Source organism: Labeo rohita, chromosome 16, assembly GCF_022985175.1.
Source record: "Labeo rohita strain BAU-BD-2019 chromosome 16, IGBB_LRoh.1.0, whole genome shotgun sequence".
Taxonomy (NCBI): domain Eukaryota; kingdom Metazoa; phylum Chordata; class Actinopteri; order Cypriniformes; family Cyprinidae; genus Labeo; species Labeo rohita.
The window spans coordinates 9872670-9890633 of NC_066884.1; the positions used below are offsets into that span (position 1 = coordinate 9872670).

At 34.6% G+C, this 17964-nt stretch overlaps 1 protein-coding gene across 1 annotated transcript in view; it reads left to right on the forward strand.

Annotated features, from left to right (window-relative positions):
- tgfbr2b (transforming growth factor beta receptor 2b) overlaps nt 1–16939 on the forward strand; it is a 28993-nt gene extending 12054 nt beyond the window's left edge. Inside the window, exons 4-7 of the mRNA XM_051131628.1 lie at nt 5914–6716; nt 9160–9301; nt 14788–14915; nt 16071–16939. Of these exons, the coding sequence (XP_050987585.1) occupies nt 5914–6716; nt 9160–9301; nt 14788–14915; nt 16071–16259 (1262 nt within the window). The 3' untranslated portion in view covers nt 16260–16939. The remainder of the gene's footprint in view (nt 1–5913; nt 6717–9159; nt 9302–14787; nt 14916–16070) is intronic.
- The last annotated feature ends 1025 nt before the right edge of the window (nt 16940–17964 follow it).

The following is a 17964-nucleotide window of genomic DNA, read 5'->3' on the forward strand; positions in this document are numbered from 1 at the left end:
TATGTCTTCTAGACGAATCTTCAGACAAATGAATGGAGCTTCGTCTAGAAAGAGGGAAATGAAAAAACTGTGGTTAACTGAGGATTACTGTCATTAGTGTACTAAAAGAAAAAAAATGAAATGTTTTAATGTAGTTTCTGCCTAAGTGTATCTAATTCACCTGCACTGTTAGTGCTGTTCTTCAAAATGGACTTTGTGCAAACATTTTAAAAAGCAACCACTCAGTGAAAACGCGAATGGTTAAGGCTTTAAGGAAAGTGATTTTGTAACATGATGTTCTCCAGTTTGTTTAATTATGGCTTTGAAGTGGAATGATGATGAGATATGAAGACAGATTGATGTCATTGATTGAAACAGACACATTTGCTGCTACTCTCGTCACAGTGATAGCCGTTATTGCCTGAGTGCTCCAGCAAAAGTACATTTGTTTCTAATAAGCAACTCATAAAGCTTGTCAGAAGGAGTGTGTTGCACTTTTCATTGTGGTTTGCACACATGTTTTTCTGTTTTTCGACTTGTAAACGTGATTGGCTCAATCGGAAGGAACATGGAAGTGAATATGGAACCTTGGAGGCTTCTTGATTTAGAGGTTCTGGAAGCATGTTGTGGTTTTATCATTAAATGCAACCATTTATATACAGTATCATCACACACGCTGTTCCCAACACCGCCGGTTTGATTAGCCACATGCCGTGCGTATTTTGACATATCAGCATCGTCTTCTTACCGTCGCACCAAAACACAAAAATGATAGACGCCAAAATCTTCTTTCTCAGAACTTGTGGAAAGTACTCATTATTCTTTTCCAGGATGACAATCCAGGCCATTTGCCTGACAGGACAAATAAGCCGCAGCATGTGTCTGTGTCTCACTGGAATATTTCCAGCCTGACAATATGTTTCTACTCAGTTGATCTTTTATCATAGGTTATTTTGATGGAAAGAAGAACATAAAGAGTGCCGACTGAGGATATGTGCAGACTTTATTTTCAACCCAACCCTGACCTGCACGTATATACGCTGGCTCGCAAACACACCCACACTCGCATGCTAAGAATCTTGGCCTCCGGTTATAGAGCAGATAGTTAAAAGGTCTGAGTCACGCCGAGAAAGCCAACAAGAGACCAAGACGGTGTTAGCAAGTGAAAAAAGAAAAGTCAGACTTGTTTGTGGTATGAGCCATGCTATAAAACAAAGTCGTAGCCATAACAAACAAACAGAAACAGGTCTGTCTTTCTCATGTAGAGCATGTTACCAATCTTGAGTTTGGTGCTTTTTCTGGGTACTCTAAACTCGCGTCGGGACAGGGATCTAAAAGGCAATAACGTGTACATATGGGAATCCTCACTTTACTTTTGAAAATGTCAGAATTGTAAACAAGTACTCAATTTGCCCAGCCAGCCAGTGAAAGCAGGTCGAAGCTTGTTTTCCATTGATCATTAGTACGCAAGAGGGTGGAGGAAATTGGCCCGTCTACATCGGTAAACTTAAAGGATTTGTGAAATGTCATGTTCCGAGAGTTTATTAAATGGAAAAAGTCATGGAAGGCTTTGAAGTTTTTTGGTGAGAAATTGCTTTTCGTGAGTGCCATGATTAAAAAATGTTTAATTTAAAAAAAAGATTCTAACTTATGCATATAAAAAAATTATAATAATAAATGAAAAAATCAGTAGTTAAAGAATAAAATTGTATATTGTTTTATTCACATTAAAACTAATATCAGAGAATTTAGGAATCACAACATTATAAAGTACAATATGAAAAACATGTTTAATGTTTAATAAAAAAAAGATTCCAACCTATGCATGTAAAAAAAAAAAAAAAAAAAAAAAAACTTAAATAGTTGAATAAAGAATAAAATACTGTATTGGTTTTATCCAAATTAAAAAAAACTAACAAACAAAAACTAAAAACAGTCATTTAAATGCAACAAGTGAATATGAAAAACATTTTGTAATAGAAAAAAAAAATAATAATAATAAAGTTTATTTTAGTCTATAAGTCTATAATTTATGTATAATTAAATAAATAAACAAATAGTTGGTTAAAGAATAAAATTCTATATTGTTTTATCCAAATAATAAAAAAAAACACTAACAAACAGTTGGTTAAAGAATAAAATTCTATATTGTTTTATCCAAATAATAAAAAAAAAACACTAACTAAATGTTAGTAATATGTTAGTAAATGTTGCAATAATTTTAATGCAACAAGGGAATTTAGAAATGGTAACATTCCAAAAGTAAAATATAAAAAACTTTTTTATAAAAAAAATGTTACAAAAAATGCACACATCCAGCAGGCAAAAAATGTCTTTAAAAGATTCTTACTTGTACATGCAAAAAAATAATTAATTAATTAATTAATTAATTAATTAAAGAATTGGTTAAAGAATAAAATTCTATATTGTATTATTCAAATAAAAAAAAAACACTAAAATTAATTATTTAAATGCAACAAGGGAATTTAGACAAAAAGTGTGTCCAGCAGGCAAAAAAAAAAACGTTTATTAAAAAATGTCTTAAAAGATTCTAACCAATGCATGTAAAAAAAATAATAATAATAATAATAATAAATGTAATGTTATGAGTGTAAAAAAAGTGTAAGTAAAAAAGAATAAAATTGCATTTTATTTTATCCAAATTTTAAAAAATTTAAATAATGTGATAAATATATGCATGTAAAAAATAAAGAAATAAATAAATAAAAATAATAATAAATAAATAAATAGTTGAATAAATAATACAGTTCTATATTGTTTTATCAAAAAAAAACACTAAGACTAAAATCAGTCATTTAAATGCAACAAGGGACTTCAGGAATCACAAAAGTAGGAAGTTTTATTTTGTGTTTTTGTGTTAGACAAAAAATTAAACAAAAAGTGCACACATCCAGCAGGCAAAATAAAATAAAATAAAATAAAATAAACAATAGACGAATAGACAATTTATTATAAGTTAATTTCGAACCATATGTCTCTTCATCAGACAAAGTTTTTTTTTTGTTTTTTTTTTTAACATGTATTTTATGCATTTGAAAGACTCAATTTTTTTTTGCATTCCCTGGGAATCAAACCCATAACCTTGCCGTTGCTAGCACTTGCCATTAGAGCTGCAGAAAGGCAAAGGTCATGTAAACATAAGCAGAAATGCCCTAATTAAATATCCCATATCGACCAACACTCTCAAATTAAAAACCCAATATGCTAAAAGAAAATTTTGCATCCTTAATGAATCCTTTTCCAGTAAGTGTGAGAAATGGTAGTAGCAATAGCATTGCACTAATGCATTGATGCACTAATGAGAAACATGTCTATTGGTGGTGAGAAGCAATTAAATTTTAATAGATTAAGTTGTGAGTCAGAGGCTTTGGAAAGCGTAATCCACTTGATTCTGGTTAAGACCCTGGCGCAGATGTACAGTGATGCGTTTAACAGTAGAGCCTGCAGAAAAGTGCCTCTTATTAGCTGATAATGTCATGGACCGCAGCAGTGCGGCTGGCATCCTGTTTTATGTGGCTGGAAAAGGCGCTGTGATTTCATGCGTGTTTATATTGGTTGTTTGGCGCGAGAAGAGGTTTCTGCCGCTGTACGTGAAGGGTTGAGTGTTCCCTCTGCGCCGCGCGTCTATGCTTTACGCATGTGTTTGCTGACTGCTCTGTCTGCCAAACGCGTTGGCATTTATTGACGGTTCTCCTCTCCCAGTGTCGTGTATCCATTTCTGTTCTTTTTATGTCTGTGTCTCAATGATAAGGCGTGTCTGTGTGTTTGATGGAAGAATGCAGACAGACGAAACACTGACTCCACTCTCTGCCCACGGAGTTGGCAGCTCTCACTATGTTTCTGGATTGAACCTGCAGCGTTAGGGCTTCCAAGCCAGTCCTCAGGTTGGCAGGCACACGTCGAGGCAGAGTAAACTTTCCCTTGAAAGATGAAGTCACAGAACAGACTCTCACTGTGCGAGCTGTGCTCAAGCTCCCTGGTGCGGCAGGAAAAACTCTGCTCACAAACCAGAGCAGTTAATGATTAGGAATTCAGTCAACCTGGCTACTAGGTAACCAGATGGTTATGGCTGGTGTTTCAAATGACTCTAAATTCTGGGCTTCTCTGCTAAGTAGAGCAGTGAACACAGAGAATCACTAGTTTTAACTGGATTGCATAACATCACATTTAATTAAAAAAAACAATGCAGTGAGATCTTTTGAATCTTATCAGATGACAAGTTTTAATTCTTTTTTTTTTTTTTTTTTTTTTTTTAGTCTGGATATGGCAAGAAGTTAATTAATCTTTTAATTAGTCGTATTGAATTATTCTTTATTATTCTTTATTTAAATGTTTATTGTTTTAATAAAAAATAAAAAATGTATTGTGCTCTTAGTTATTTTGTTTCTGAATTAAATGTTATGAAATTATTGTATAATAACGTTATGAATTCATTTACATATTTTATGCTATATTTTTTAGCTAAATTGAATTTGATCAACATAATATTAATAATTATGTTAATTATTTTATAAAATAATTGTTTGTCTTACAATTATTATAAATAAAAAGTGTATAATAAATTGTTAATTTCATAGTGTTCATTAGTAAATCAAATAAATAAAATGTTATGAATTTATTTTCTTATCCTTTTACAAATGTTTCCATTGATACCACATTTAGTCAAAATCGATTATAATAATAATAGATTAGTTGTTTATTATTTTAATAAATTATTGTAGTTTTAGAACATTTAGTTTTATTTACTTTTTATTTATTTTTCTATTTTTATAAATGTTCCCAGTAATTAATTCTTTTTATTATTCTTTTATTTTAATACATTTATTGTAAATTATTCAATAAAATGTATTTTACTTATTTTGTTTCTAAATTAAATTAAAATGCTATGAAATTATTGTATAAGTAAATATCATGTTATAAACTAATTTACATATTTTATACTATATTGTTTAGCTAAATTGAATTTAATCAAGTAAATACATTTTCAATCGTTAATTAGTCTTATAATTATTTTAAATAAAAAGGTTTATTTTAATAAATATTTTACAATATTGTAAATAAAAAAACATTATGAATTAATTTACGTATTTTATACTATATTTAGCTAAATTGAATTTTATCAACATAATAATAATAATTATTATTATTATTATTAGTACTAGTAGTATTATTATTATTATTGTTGTTGTTGTTAATTATTTTATAAAATAATTGTTAATTATTCTTAATTATTTTAAATAAAGTTTAATAAATTATTTTAAAATTAATTTATTTACTTATTATTTTACAAATTTTCCCATGGATGCCACATTGTTTAGTCATTTGAATTTGATCAGTATAATAATAGAATTAGCCGTTATTTTAATAAATTTATTGTAATCTCATAACATTTTTTTATTTACTTTTTTATTATTTTTTATAAACATTCTCAGAAATACTTTATTCATTAGCTCATTTAAATTTGATCATTCATTAAATGCAAAATATCAGCAATTTCCTTCCTCCAATAAACTGCAGTCAGGGCAACTAAAGATTTCTTGTTTAACAAATGATCAATTAGCCACACAACAAATATTGATTTGTTGTCATTTCTGTCTTACACAGTTAATATGACGTAGGCTTTGTCTCTGAAGAAAACGATTTGGAAAGCCAAATATGGCATTGTTTGTTCAGGCAACTCTTTTAGGATAATTGGGACAGCATTTAGGGGGAATATTGTTTGTCTAACACGTGTTTTCATGTAGATTCATAGTCATTCAGATTTCTTAGTATCAGAAATTGCTGTATGCAGAATAAACAGATGCTTTTTTTGAGCTGTTACCATTTGACAGTGCATTGATTCAGTAGTTTTGACATGCATTTGCCCTGTGCTGTGTAGAGATAAACATTGACATCCTTCTGCTTTCCCTCCAGCTATTGGTCCAGACCCCACAAATAACCAGGTGGTGTTGGTGATCCTGGTCAGTTTGCTGCCCCTCCTGGTTCTGGCTGTGCTGGTCATCGCCTCCTTCTACTGGTATCGTATGTACCGTCGCCGCAAACTCGACGAGTGGGAGACCAAGAAGCCATCCAAACGCAAGGGCCCCAAAGGCCCGCTGGACTGCAGCGACGCCTGTGCCATCATGATGGACGACGACCGCTCCGACAGCAGTTCCACGCACGCCAACAACCTCAACCACAACACAGAGCCTTTGCCCATCGAGCTGGACCTTCAGGTGGGCAAGGGCCGCTTCGCCGAGGTCTACAAAGCCAAGCTGAGACAAAGCCCCTCGGAGCAGTTTGAGACAGTGGCGGTGAAGATCTTCCCATATGAAGAGTATGCATCCTGGAAGAACGAAAAGGACATCTTCTCAGACATCGATCTGAAGCACGAGAACATCTTACATTTCTTGACGGCTGAGGAGAGGAAAGTGGAGAAGCAGTACTGGCTGATCACCGCCTATCATCCACGTGGGAACCTGCAGGAGTACCTCACGCGACACCTCATCAGTTGGGAGGACCTGAGGCTCCTCGGGGGCTCGCTGGCCAGGGGCGTGGCTCATTTGCATAGTGACCACACCCCTTGCGGGCGGCCCAAAGTGCCCATCGTCCACCGAGATCTGAAGAGCTCTAACATCCTGGTGAAAAATGATCTCACTTGTTGCCTCTGTGACTTTGGACTTGGTCTCCGCCTGGACAACTCCCTATCAGTGGACGACTTGGCCAACAGTGGACAGGTAGGTTATGTAACAATAGACTGTCTATATACAACAAGCACCTTTTTTTCTGAAGGAGTCCTTCACCAGGGCTGCATTTAATACAGTACAAATTATTGTGAAATATTATTACACTTTTAAACAGGCCAATTGTAAATAACTAACCCTAACCAATGATTTGTAGTCATTCGTTGCAAATATAACAGCAATATACACTGCCCTCCAAAGGTTTGGAAACACCCCTGGCAAAGTGTGGTTTTGGATGATATCAGCATAAATCCTTATCATTTTTTGGTGCAAATACATTAAAGTAACTTGACATTATCATTGAAGACCAGCAATAATAATTTTCATTTTGATTACATAATAATGACAATATATACATGTCAAAGTCAGACATGCCCCTTTGCCAGTTGTGATGCCTGGTTACTGGTTTAAACTTGGCCCAGGTTTTTTTTCAAAAGATTTTTGGGTCAGCACACCTTAATAGCTTCAATAATTGATTGGCAATTAAGTTTAGAATACAATGAATTTAGGCCCAGATTATGCAGAGCTATAATAGCTGATAATGGTGGATATTTTGATTAATCAAAAATTTAAGTCAAGACATCTTTTTCTCGTTAAAACTACAGCTTTTCTTGTAATAACGAGATGTTGACGTTAAAACACTATTTTCTTGTTAAAATAACATTTTTCTTGTAAAAACGATGCATTATGTCATAAAAATATATATGTTTTACCCGTTATGTAAGATATTATCTATTATATATGTAATATCTTCTGTAACAGAAAAAAACATATATGGTTTTTATGACATAATGCGTTGTTTTTACAAAAAAAAATGTTGTTTTAACAAGAAAGTAGCATTTTAACCAGAAAAAGAAGTCGTTTTAATGACATATCTTGTTATTACGAGAAAATGTTGTTTTAACAAGATAATTATGTAATTTTAATGATATAACATAATTTTTATGACATGAAGTTATGACAAAAAATATGTAGTTTTAATTAAAGAAATTTTTATTTGGTTTTAACGACATATCTCGTTATTATTAGAAAATGTAGTTTTATGGAGATAATTTTCATTTTAATGACACAACTTATTTAGAGAAAATGTAGTTTTAAGAAGATAATGTAATTTTATTGACATAATATAGAGTTTATGGTGTCGTTATTATGAGAGAAAAAATGCTTTAATGAAAAATATTTGTTTTTTAATGACATCTCATTACGAGAAAATTTAGTTTTAACAAGATAATTATGTAATTTTAATGACAACATCTAATTATTACAAGAAAATGTAGTTTTAACAAGATAATTACATAATTTTAATGGCATAACATCCCATTATTATGAGAAAATATCATTTTAACAAGATAATTATGTAATTTTAACGATAAAACATTTTGTAAATATGAGAAAGGATGTCGTTTTAAAAACAACATCTCGTTCTTACAAGAAAATGCAGTTTTAACAAGATAATTGTCATTTTAATTATTAAACATATTAAACACATTTTGTTATTATGACATAATTGAGTGGGAAAAATAATGTGTGTGGCAGCAGTGCATCACTGTAATGTAATATACGTAAACATATATATATAGTTGTTATATTTGTAACAATTAACTATAAATTATATTGTACCATTGGCTGTTATTTTAAATCTCTATTCAAAAAAATGAATGGGAATTAAACAGTCACTGTTGTTTGATTAAACTTTAGTCTTTAAAATTTAAAATAAAAAATATTTACCTTTTTTTTTTTTTTTTTTTTTTTTTACATTTTTAAACAAAAAAACCCATCAATTTAAAAATGTTACCTGATTTTATTTTATTTTATTTCTATAATCGAGTTCATCACCTGGAGCTTAACTGAACCTTTATCAACCCCAGTGCAGCACAGGACTACCTAGATTCACTTGCTCTTATTGCTTGCTAAGTGTCAAGAAAAACGTTGGAGTGCTCTATATGTAAAATTGTGCAGATTTACTATGTCAGGTACGTCATGTCATAACTTGCAGGGAAAGTCCCTTCAGGCATCTCAGCATGTCCAGAAGTGTGTGTTTTATGTATGTGCGCCCCTTTGTTTAAACTGTCTGCTCAGATTTATGATTCACGGGCTGAAAATGAAAACACAAAGGCGGCGAGTGAATCAGTAATGAACTAGCTCGCTCACCTGACTCTGCGATGTCTCTCCATACCCAGAGTGCTTTGATGTATGTCAACATTCGGCTGGTCCCAGACAGTGACCCTAAAAACGTTCAAAGGGAGTTTAGACTTCAGTAATAAGGTTGCATTTAATTTACCACATTTGTTGGTTCGTCGGTGTGACCTTTTGTACTCTTCAAGTAATAAAGTGAGCTATGCTTGCTTTGAGGTTAAAGGAATAAAATGATGTAAAAGTAGCTTGGTACTCTCATTTATATACTGTTAAATAAGTGTCATTTGTATTGTATTCTCAGGTGGGAACGGCCAGATACATGGCTCCAGAAGTGCTGGAATCAAGAATCAACCTTGAGAACATCGAGTCGTTCAAGCAAACCGATGTCTACTCCATGGCTCTGGTGCTGTGGGAGATCACATCCAGGTGTAATGCCATCGGAGGTGAGAACACAAACGTCATCAAAATCTCACTTGGAAACATAACTGTTATTTTGGCATTTCCCAAACCAATATGGTTAGTAAACTTGAGACAATGCATTTCTATTTCCATTCTGCCTGTAATTGTTCCTCAAGGAGAACAGGGATGAAAATAGGCTTGCTTTTTGTCTGGTCCTGTTAGTGGCACTTTGTTATTTTTGCTACCATCTTTGGGCTATTGTTCACTGCATGGAAAGCCCACTGCGGCCCACAATGTGTTTTGACTGATTTACAGCTTCCTGTTATTGGAGAAGCCGTTCTTCAACAAGAGCAGAGATGGTACGGCATACTCCTCACTCTATTTGGGGAATGTAAGGAATGTGTGAAATGTCAAGTGCTTCCTAAAAACTTTCCCTTCTTTGGTCAGGTGGGAAGACAGATGCTTGCATATTCTTGGCACACTGACATATCGGCATAAAAAAGTATTCATATAGCTGTCTTGGAGCATAAATGCTCTCAAATGTATAAAATTCAACAACAGAAACTGGAATTAGTTATGGATGTAAATATAAACATGGATGCTTGTGGACGTGGAGGAAGAGGGAGGGATTGTGTTGTTGTTTTTGGGTTTTTCTGCATTGAAAAATAATCACTGGCAGCCCAGTGAAAATTCAGGCAGCTGTGTATTCATCTTGGTAAGTGCTAAACGCTTTTGCATTTGAAACGCACAGGATGGATGAAGCCTATTGGATTTTCTTTCCAACTCTGGTTCTCTTATGATAGAGGAAAAAATGGATTTGTTTGCCTTTAGATAGTCCAAGACTGTATTTTCTTATATTGAAATAATCAGACAAGGTGCTTTCATATTAGATCATATTTATTAGAATTTCTCCATTAGTGTAATCCCATTCACATGAATAGGATTTAATCATATAATAACTAAGTTATAACTAAGTAATCTTAATTAATCTTAATCTTAATCAATTTTTTTTTTTTATGGAATTAATACTACTTGTGGAATAAGCAAGGGTGCATTCAACTGATCAAATGCCACAGGAAACAGTTTTGTATTTCAAAAATATTCTGTTCTTTTGAACATTCTATTCATTCTATTCTTTTTTTAAACTGAAAAAAAAATAGATTGCAGTTTCCACAATATTAAATATATTAAGCAACTACTGTTGTAACATTGCTAATAATAAGAAATTAATATTAATATTAATATTAAAATATATTATAATATTATGAAATTATTTCTGAAGGTCCATGTGGCAATCTGGAGTAATGATGCTGAAAATTCAGTTTTGCATTACAGAAATACATTACAATTTAATGCAAATTTGAACAGAAAACATTATTTTAAATTGCAATAATATTTAGCTGTAATACTGTACTTTTGATCAAATAAATGCAGCTTTCGTGAGCATAAGAGACTTCTTTCAAAAACACTTAAAAATCTTACTAACCACAAACTGAACATAAATGAAGCAAAATCTTGTTACATTTCTCTGAAAACGTGACATCATGTTTTGATTCCCATGTAAATATATCTTGGTTTAAAGGACGGTGCGGTGAGTTTGCTATTTTAATCAACTTTGGTAATATGAGTGACAGTGTATTTGCATGTGTATATTGTTTCACACACTGTCCCTGTGCATGTCGAGTTGTGTTACCCACATGCCCCGGCATGCCCTCTGTGGCTGACAGGGGTTGCAGGAGGCCTCCTGTCATGCTGCTTGAAGCTTATCTGCAGAGCTGGAGTTGTTTTCAGCCAGACAGACTGTCTCACTCCTGTCTGAGATGAGGGAGGTGGAGACAGACATCACAGGATGACCCTCTTGCAGTATCACCTTCAGACTGCAATAGGAAAAACCTTTTTCAAAAAGAGGGAAAAGAAACATTAAGGGATGTAACACTTGCAGACTGCAGCTGCAGACAGACCATATGTGGGTGATGGTGAAATGGAAAGCTGTGGCTGCGTTGTTCTGCTGCGGCTCACTTGTGTATGCTAGTAAGTCCTGAATTAGCACGGGGTGCGGCCTGGTCTGGAGTAGTAGAGCAAACTTGAGACCCTGCCAGCTGAGGAGAACTCCCTCCCTTCCTCAGAGAAAGACGGGAAAACAAGTAAATGCAGGACAGCAGCTGGCTAGCAGGTGGCAGAACCTCATGCAGGGTGGCCATCCATCAGTACAGGTCTCAGATTCACTGCCGCCACGCCTTTCACTGACTAGAGCTTTTCGCAAACACACAAAAGAGCCAAGGGTGTTGTGCGTGCATGATCCACCCCAAAACTCTCTGACTGGAGCCTGAAGAATCCGCCGGTCTGGCAACATTTCTGCTGCATTTCTCTTTAGGCGACGTTTAAATGGGTCCTAGTGTTTAAACAGGAATCTTACCTTCTGACTGCCTCAGTTACTGTGATTTATGAACTCATACATTTTTTTGTTACTGTATAATTTTTTTCAGAAATAATCATATATATGATTATAACAGTGCTTTCTGGTCCTCAAATCTGATATTGAATATTGATATTCCAGTGATATCTAAACTCCAACTGTGGTATTTTTCACAGCGAGTGTCATGGCAGATGCCCACATCCACTATAATTTTATAAATAATGCTGTTTTTGTGTTACAGAATGTAGTTTTTTAGGCCATAATGCACTTGTTTATACTTCAGATGTGCTGTTTGTTATTAAAAATCATCTATTCATGATAATCATCATCATCTATTTGAAAATTTACTCCAATGTTTTCGGCGATGTGAGCTCCAGGGCACCACCGGCCGTTCAGTGCTCATGAACCTGCCAAGAGCAGCCTTACCTCGGCCAGATCTTCTGCAATATGCCGCTGACTCTGATGTCTCCATAGTGGTTAAACATGAGATATAATATGTTTTGGGTAAATCTAATGGCCTGTCTTTGGTCTCATTAATCTATTATTTGTTCCAGAGGAAATAGTTTTGGCTGAGGGCAAAATCTCATCATGTTATATTTTATGTAAATTTAATGCTGCATATCAGAGCGCTGCCTTTGTACTTTTGACTGAATTGCCTAGCAAATTTTATGATGGCTGTTGTTGTTTATTAAAAGGTATTATTTAATAAACAATATTTTATATAAATAATAGTAGTATTTAATAATAGTATATAGTATTGGGAAATGTGTGTAAAATTACAGCTTGACTAAGAAAATATTGTTTATGAAATTTACTTTGTGGAAAAAAAAATCAGGGTAAATATTACTTGTCTCATATTTTGTCAGGCTCATCTCTTGGAAACCAAATACACTAACGTTAAAAATATATATATATATATATATATATATATATATATATTTATATATATTTATATAACATAAAATATATATATATAAACTCACAAAAATCAGTCCCTGGGACATAAAAGAATGAAGAGACATCCATAAACTCCTAGCATTTTTTTTTTGGTATGCTTTCCCAGACGGAGACTCAGACAGGCAGGTCTGTGGAGGTAACAGACGGTTAATCTGGAGGGGAAACTATAGTAAAAAAGTGCTTCTCTGGATACTTCTAGCTGGGCCCAGGGTGGGAGGCCTCAGCCGGCAGGACATCTGTTCCCAAAACCATAGCATTCCTCACATAGCGAGTGCATTTGAGTAGCTCAGCCCCTTGAGCAAATCAAGACATATAGAAAAAGAGACGAGAAAAGACTCTAGATGATCTTAAAGGAGACCTATTATGCCCCTTTTTACAAGATGTAATATAAGTCTCAGGTGTCCCCAGAATGTGTCTGTGAAGTTTCAGCTCAAAATGCTTCACAGATCATCTATTAAATCATTTTGAAAATGCTGTTTTCATGCATGTCTTTTTAAATGCAAATGAACTGCTACTGCCTGCCCCCTTTTTCAGAATAGGACTGTGCCTTTACAGCTCCTACCTCAGATACTCTGCTAAAAAACATTTGTTTGGTTTTGATTCTGATATCTGTGGCGCTAAAATCATGCATTTTAAAGCATATTAGTTTAAACTTCTGAAGCATGCCATGTCACATGCCATGTGAGTACTAAATTAAGTTCTCTTTCATATCTTATTACACTTAAACTGTCAAAAACACACAGGTTTATGTTAAAAACACATAGGTGTTCCAAAACAGTCGGTTATGTCTGTAAAGGCAAACAGCTGGGAAAGAAATGGCATGTTTATATTAGATTTGTGTGGCAGCAGCGTAATAAATAAATCAATAAATCTACTTCTCTCTTGTCTCTGAGGCTGGGAATCTAAATAGTGTTCTGTGCTCGTCTGTGCAGCCAGCGGCAGAACAGTTAGCATGCTTTGCTTGAACTTTTGCCATGGTGTTAGAATTGGTACACTGTTGTCGTTTAGCGGAAACAAAATGTGCGGATTAAGGGAAGGTAATTTTATAATAAGATCCCCTTGCCACATCAAAATCTGACGCGCTAGTTTTCGCACATGCTTGCAGAAAGAGGCTTACAAAGTTAATGAGTTGTCCTTTTTCACATTTTCTGAGTTGGTAGATGCACTGGGGCCACTATTATAGCACGTAAACATGGAAAAACCAGACGTTTATGACATGTCACCTTTAATTTTGCAAAGAGCCGTGTGTACTCATCTATGGACTGCATCCATAAGCTCAGATTTAACCACAATCAGGTCAGTCCCTCACACGGGGCAATGAGGACAGCAGAAATAGCACCGCAGGGGCAGGAGTATTTTGTTTAAGAGCTGAAACAGGGGAAGTCCACTTGTCAAAAACAGGATGCGTTCGCTTGTGGAGTCAGCTTCTCCGCAGGGGCCCAATCACAGTGCTCCACTTCCTGTCCCAGGCTGCATGCTAGCCTAGCCCCTTCCTGTGGGCCCAGAGTGCTGGGCATGAACCACAAAACACGCTCTCCAATCAAGAGCAAGCCGCTCCAAAGTAAACGTACTCATCCACCATCGTTGGCTGTAATGGATTTTATATTGGACAATAACAGCTGTTTTATGAAGGAAACGCGGGTTTTAGGGAAACTGGAGGTTTTGGTGTTTCTTCCAGATTTTTTAGCACCCCGTGTGTGTTTGTGTGTTATGTATAGCTGGCTCTGGTCAAGTACTTGGCTGTGGAGGCTGAAGACAGATATATGATTGGGCCTCTGCAGCTGCAAGTTTCACAAGCGCTGGAAAATCTGTTTTTGGAGCTCGCTGGCACAGTCCAGTGATTAGCCTCATATTTCATCAATTTGTTTTCGTGGACAAAACAAATGACCCACAAACTCAGCCTTGTTTGTTGTTGGCATTCTGATGGAGCAACTGATTTCGTCCCATTTTTCTCCAGATGCTGTTTTACCAGATATAGTAACCAGAGCATATGAAACATGCGTTCCTTTCTCCATTCAGGGCTTTCTTCCAGCTTCCAGTTTCCAACCTCAATGCTTCTCATGACCGAATGCTGTCCAATAATGATTCTTCATGCTGTCATGAGGGGATAGATCGTATGTCTGATGATCTGATCATCTCATGTGTGTGTTTTTGCAGAGGTTAAGGACTACGAACCTCCATTTGGCTCTAAAGTCCGAGAGCACCCCTGTGTGGAGAGCATGAAAGACAATGTGCTAAGAGACCGGGGCAGACCAGAGATCCCCAGCAGCTGGATGAAACATCAGGTAAAACTGCGTAGAGTTATGAATTGGTCTTAGAATATGGTAAAAGATGGCATATTAGCTGAGAGAGGAGCTTTTGTAAAAAGAATACAATTCTTCTTTGAAAATAGCTTGTTATATATTTCACTACTGTTTAAAAAGTTGGGGTTGGTGAGACTTTTTTAGTTAGAAATTATTATTATTATTCAGCAAGGATACACTGAATTGATCAAAAGTGACAGTAAATACATTTATAATGTTGCAAAAGATTTCAATTTCAAATAAATGCTGTACTTACTAGCTTTCTACTCATCAAAGAATCCTTAAAAAAGTGTCACAGTTTCCATAGAAATATTAAGCAGCACAACTGTTTTCAACATTGATGATAAATCGGCATATTAGAATAATTGCTGAAGGATCATGTGATATTGAAGACTGGAGTAATGATGCTGAAAATTCAGCTTTGACATAATTGGAAAAAATAACATTTTACAATATATTCACATAGAAAACAGCTATATAGAATTGTAATAATATTTCACAATTTTACTGTTTTTACTGTATTTTTGATCAAATAAATTCAGCCTTGATTTATTTAAAAAATTAATAAATAAATTATAAAAATTAAAAATGACACTTTGACTAAAACGTTAAAATTAAATTTGACTGAATTTGGAAAATATTTAAATATATTAACATTTTATAAACATTTTAAATTATAATAATAATTTACAGTATTACTGTTTTTACTGTATTTTTGATTAAATAAATGCAGCCTTGATGAGCATAAGAGACTTCTTTCAAAAACATTTAAAAAATCATAACGTTTGAAGGTAATATACATATATTTTGTGAAGCAGTGTTAAGCAGAATTATTTTGTAAACATTACTCATTTTCTTTTAGGTGAAAGCATTAAAATAACTAAAACTACATAAACTAAAAATTAAAACTGAAATTGAACAAATAAATTAAAAACTACAGAAAATTCATCTTTGCATCACCAGAATCAATTACAATATGTTCACATAGAAAACAAATTTAAAATTGTAATAATATGTCACAGTTTTACTGACAATTAAATATATTGACTAAATTTAAAGGGAAATTTTCATCTAAAGACACAAACTATGAATAAAATATAGACTTTATTGTAAACATACGCTGTGTTTGATCTCCAGGGTGTGGCTGCAGTCTGTACCACCATCAACGAGTGCTGGGATCACGACCCCGAGGCCCGACTCACGGCGCAGTGTGTGGCCGAACGCTTCGGCGAGATGGACGACGACCTAGACAAGCTGTCCACCTGCAGCAGCTCCGAGGAGAAGATTCCAGAAGATTGCTCCGTGAGCGTGAGCGATGACAAATGAGAGAGAGAGAAAGGTCACTCTCACTCGCTCTTCCTCTCTCTGCAAAAACTGAATGTTTGGATCCTTCCTGTGAGGTGGAGTGGAAGAATATGACCTTTTCATAAAGCTTTATGTCTCATAACCAAAGATTTCATGCACTTTATCAGATTATGCATAGCTCACACTGAGGACGGTCAGGCTACCGAGCAAGAGGAGCTGGACAGACGCTGAGTTTCTCCTCTGACAGCCGACCGAGAGCCAAATGTAATCAGGAAAATGTTTCGACACTAAAGATTCATAGGAGATTGTAAGACTTTCTACAGATCACTTCAGGATTTTCTGGATTTATGGAAGAATGTGTTGGGTGAGAGGTTTGTGTGCATGAGTGTGTAAGATTTTTTGTGTTTGGAGTTGCTTGTAGCAAAAAAAATGTATTGTGCTTGTTAGCCAAAGAAAAAAGTATATTGTAAATAGTGCTTTCGACATAAAAAATCAACCCACACTATTTGAGAGAGCCAAAAAAGGGAAGAGTATATGCTGCACATACCAAAATATGTTAAATGAACAGTATTTTTAAGTTCACAAAGTGCCTCATGTTCACATATCCTGGATATTAAATTGTGCCTCTCTTTTACTACTTTTCTATGTAATATATTGTAAATCTTTGATGATTAAAATACATTTATGTACAGTATTGACACTAAAAATGTGTGTGGTGTTATTTCGATTATGAGTGGGATTCATATTTAAGCTTTCAGCCTGGGAAATTTGTGAGGTTCTTTTCATATGACTGATGATTGACAGCCAGATTATTATTACCTGCAATACCGCCGCTGGTTGCAACAATGTTTTCAGTTAGTCTTTAACAAACATTCCATTAACCAGCTGTCATGCATGCCCGCTAGTTTAGTGTTCTGGGAAACAAACCTCTTAACTGAGAACCAGTCGTCAAATATGCCTCGCATTTACATAAGCCTCAGGGTTTCTAGTACAACGTTCAGCCGTTGCTAAATCAACACATTTTTGTGTGAAAGCATCTTTAAGCACAGCAGCAGAGCGAGTAAGTGATTTGAACAAGATTTCTTTTATTTTCAAAAGAAAATATTAATGGTGCTTGCCCATCTAAACCCTGCCACCCTGTTGACAGCTTCTAATTTCAGCTTTATTTCAAGTAAATCATTTTAATTTTAGTTCATAAATAACAACACTGATTTTTAGTGCATTGACTAGTGGTTGTTATACTAAATATTTAATTGTCCATGTTTATTTACCCTTTTTCCCCATTTAGTTTACCTTTGTCAGTCTTTAAAAACATTCATCATTTAACACTATTAAAGGAGAACTCCACTTCCAGAACAACAGTTTACAATAATTTACTCACCCCCTTGTCATCCAAGATGTTCATGTCTTTCTGTTTTCAGTCGTGAGGAAATTATGGTTTTTGAGGAAAACATTTCAGGATTTTTCTCCGGATAATGGACTTTGTTGGTGCCCCGATTTTGAACTTCCAAAATAGTTTAAATGCAGCTTCAAAGGGGTCTAAACGATCCCAGCCGAGGAAGAATGGTCTTATCTACCGAAACGATCACTCATTTTTTTTGAAAAATAAAAATGTGTATACTTTTTAAGCACAAAAGCTCGTGTAGCACAGGCTCTGGGATGCGCGTTCACGATGCTTCGAATTAGTGATGGGTAGAGCTGGGAATCGATTTCAAAAAGAATCGAT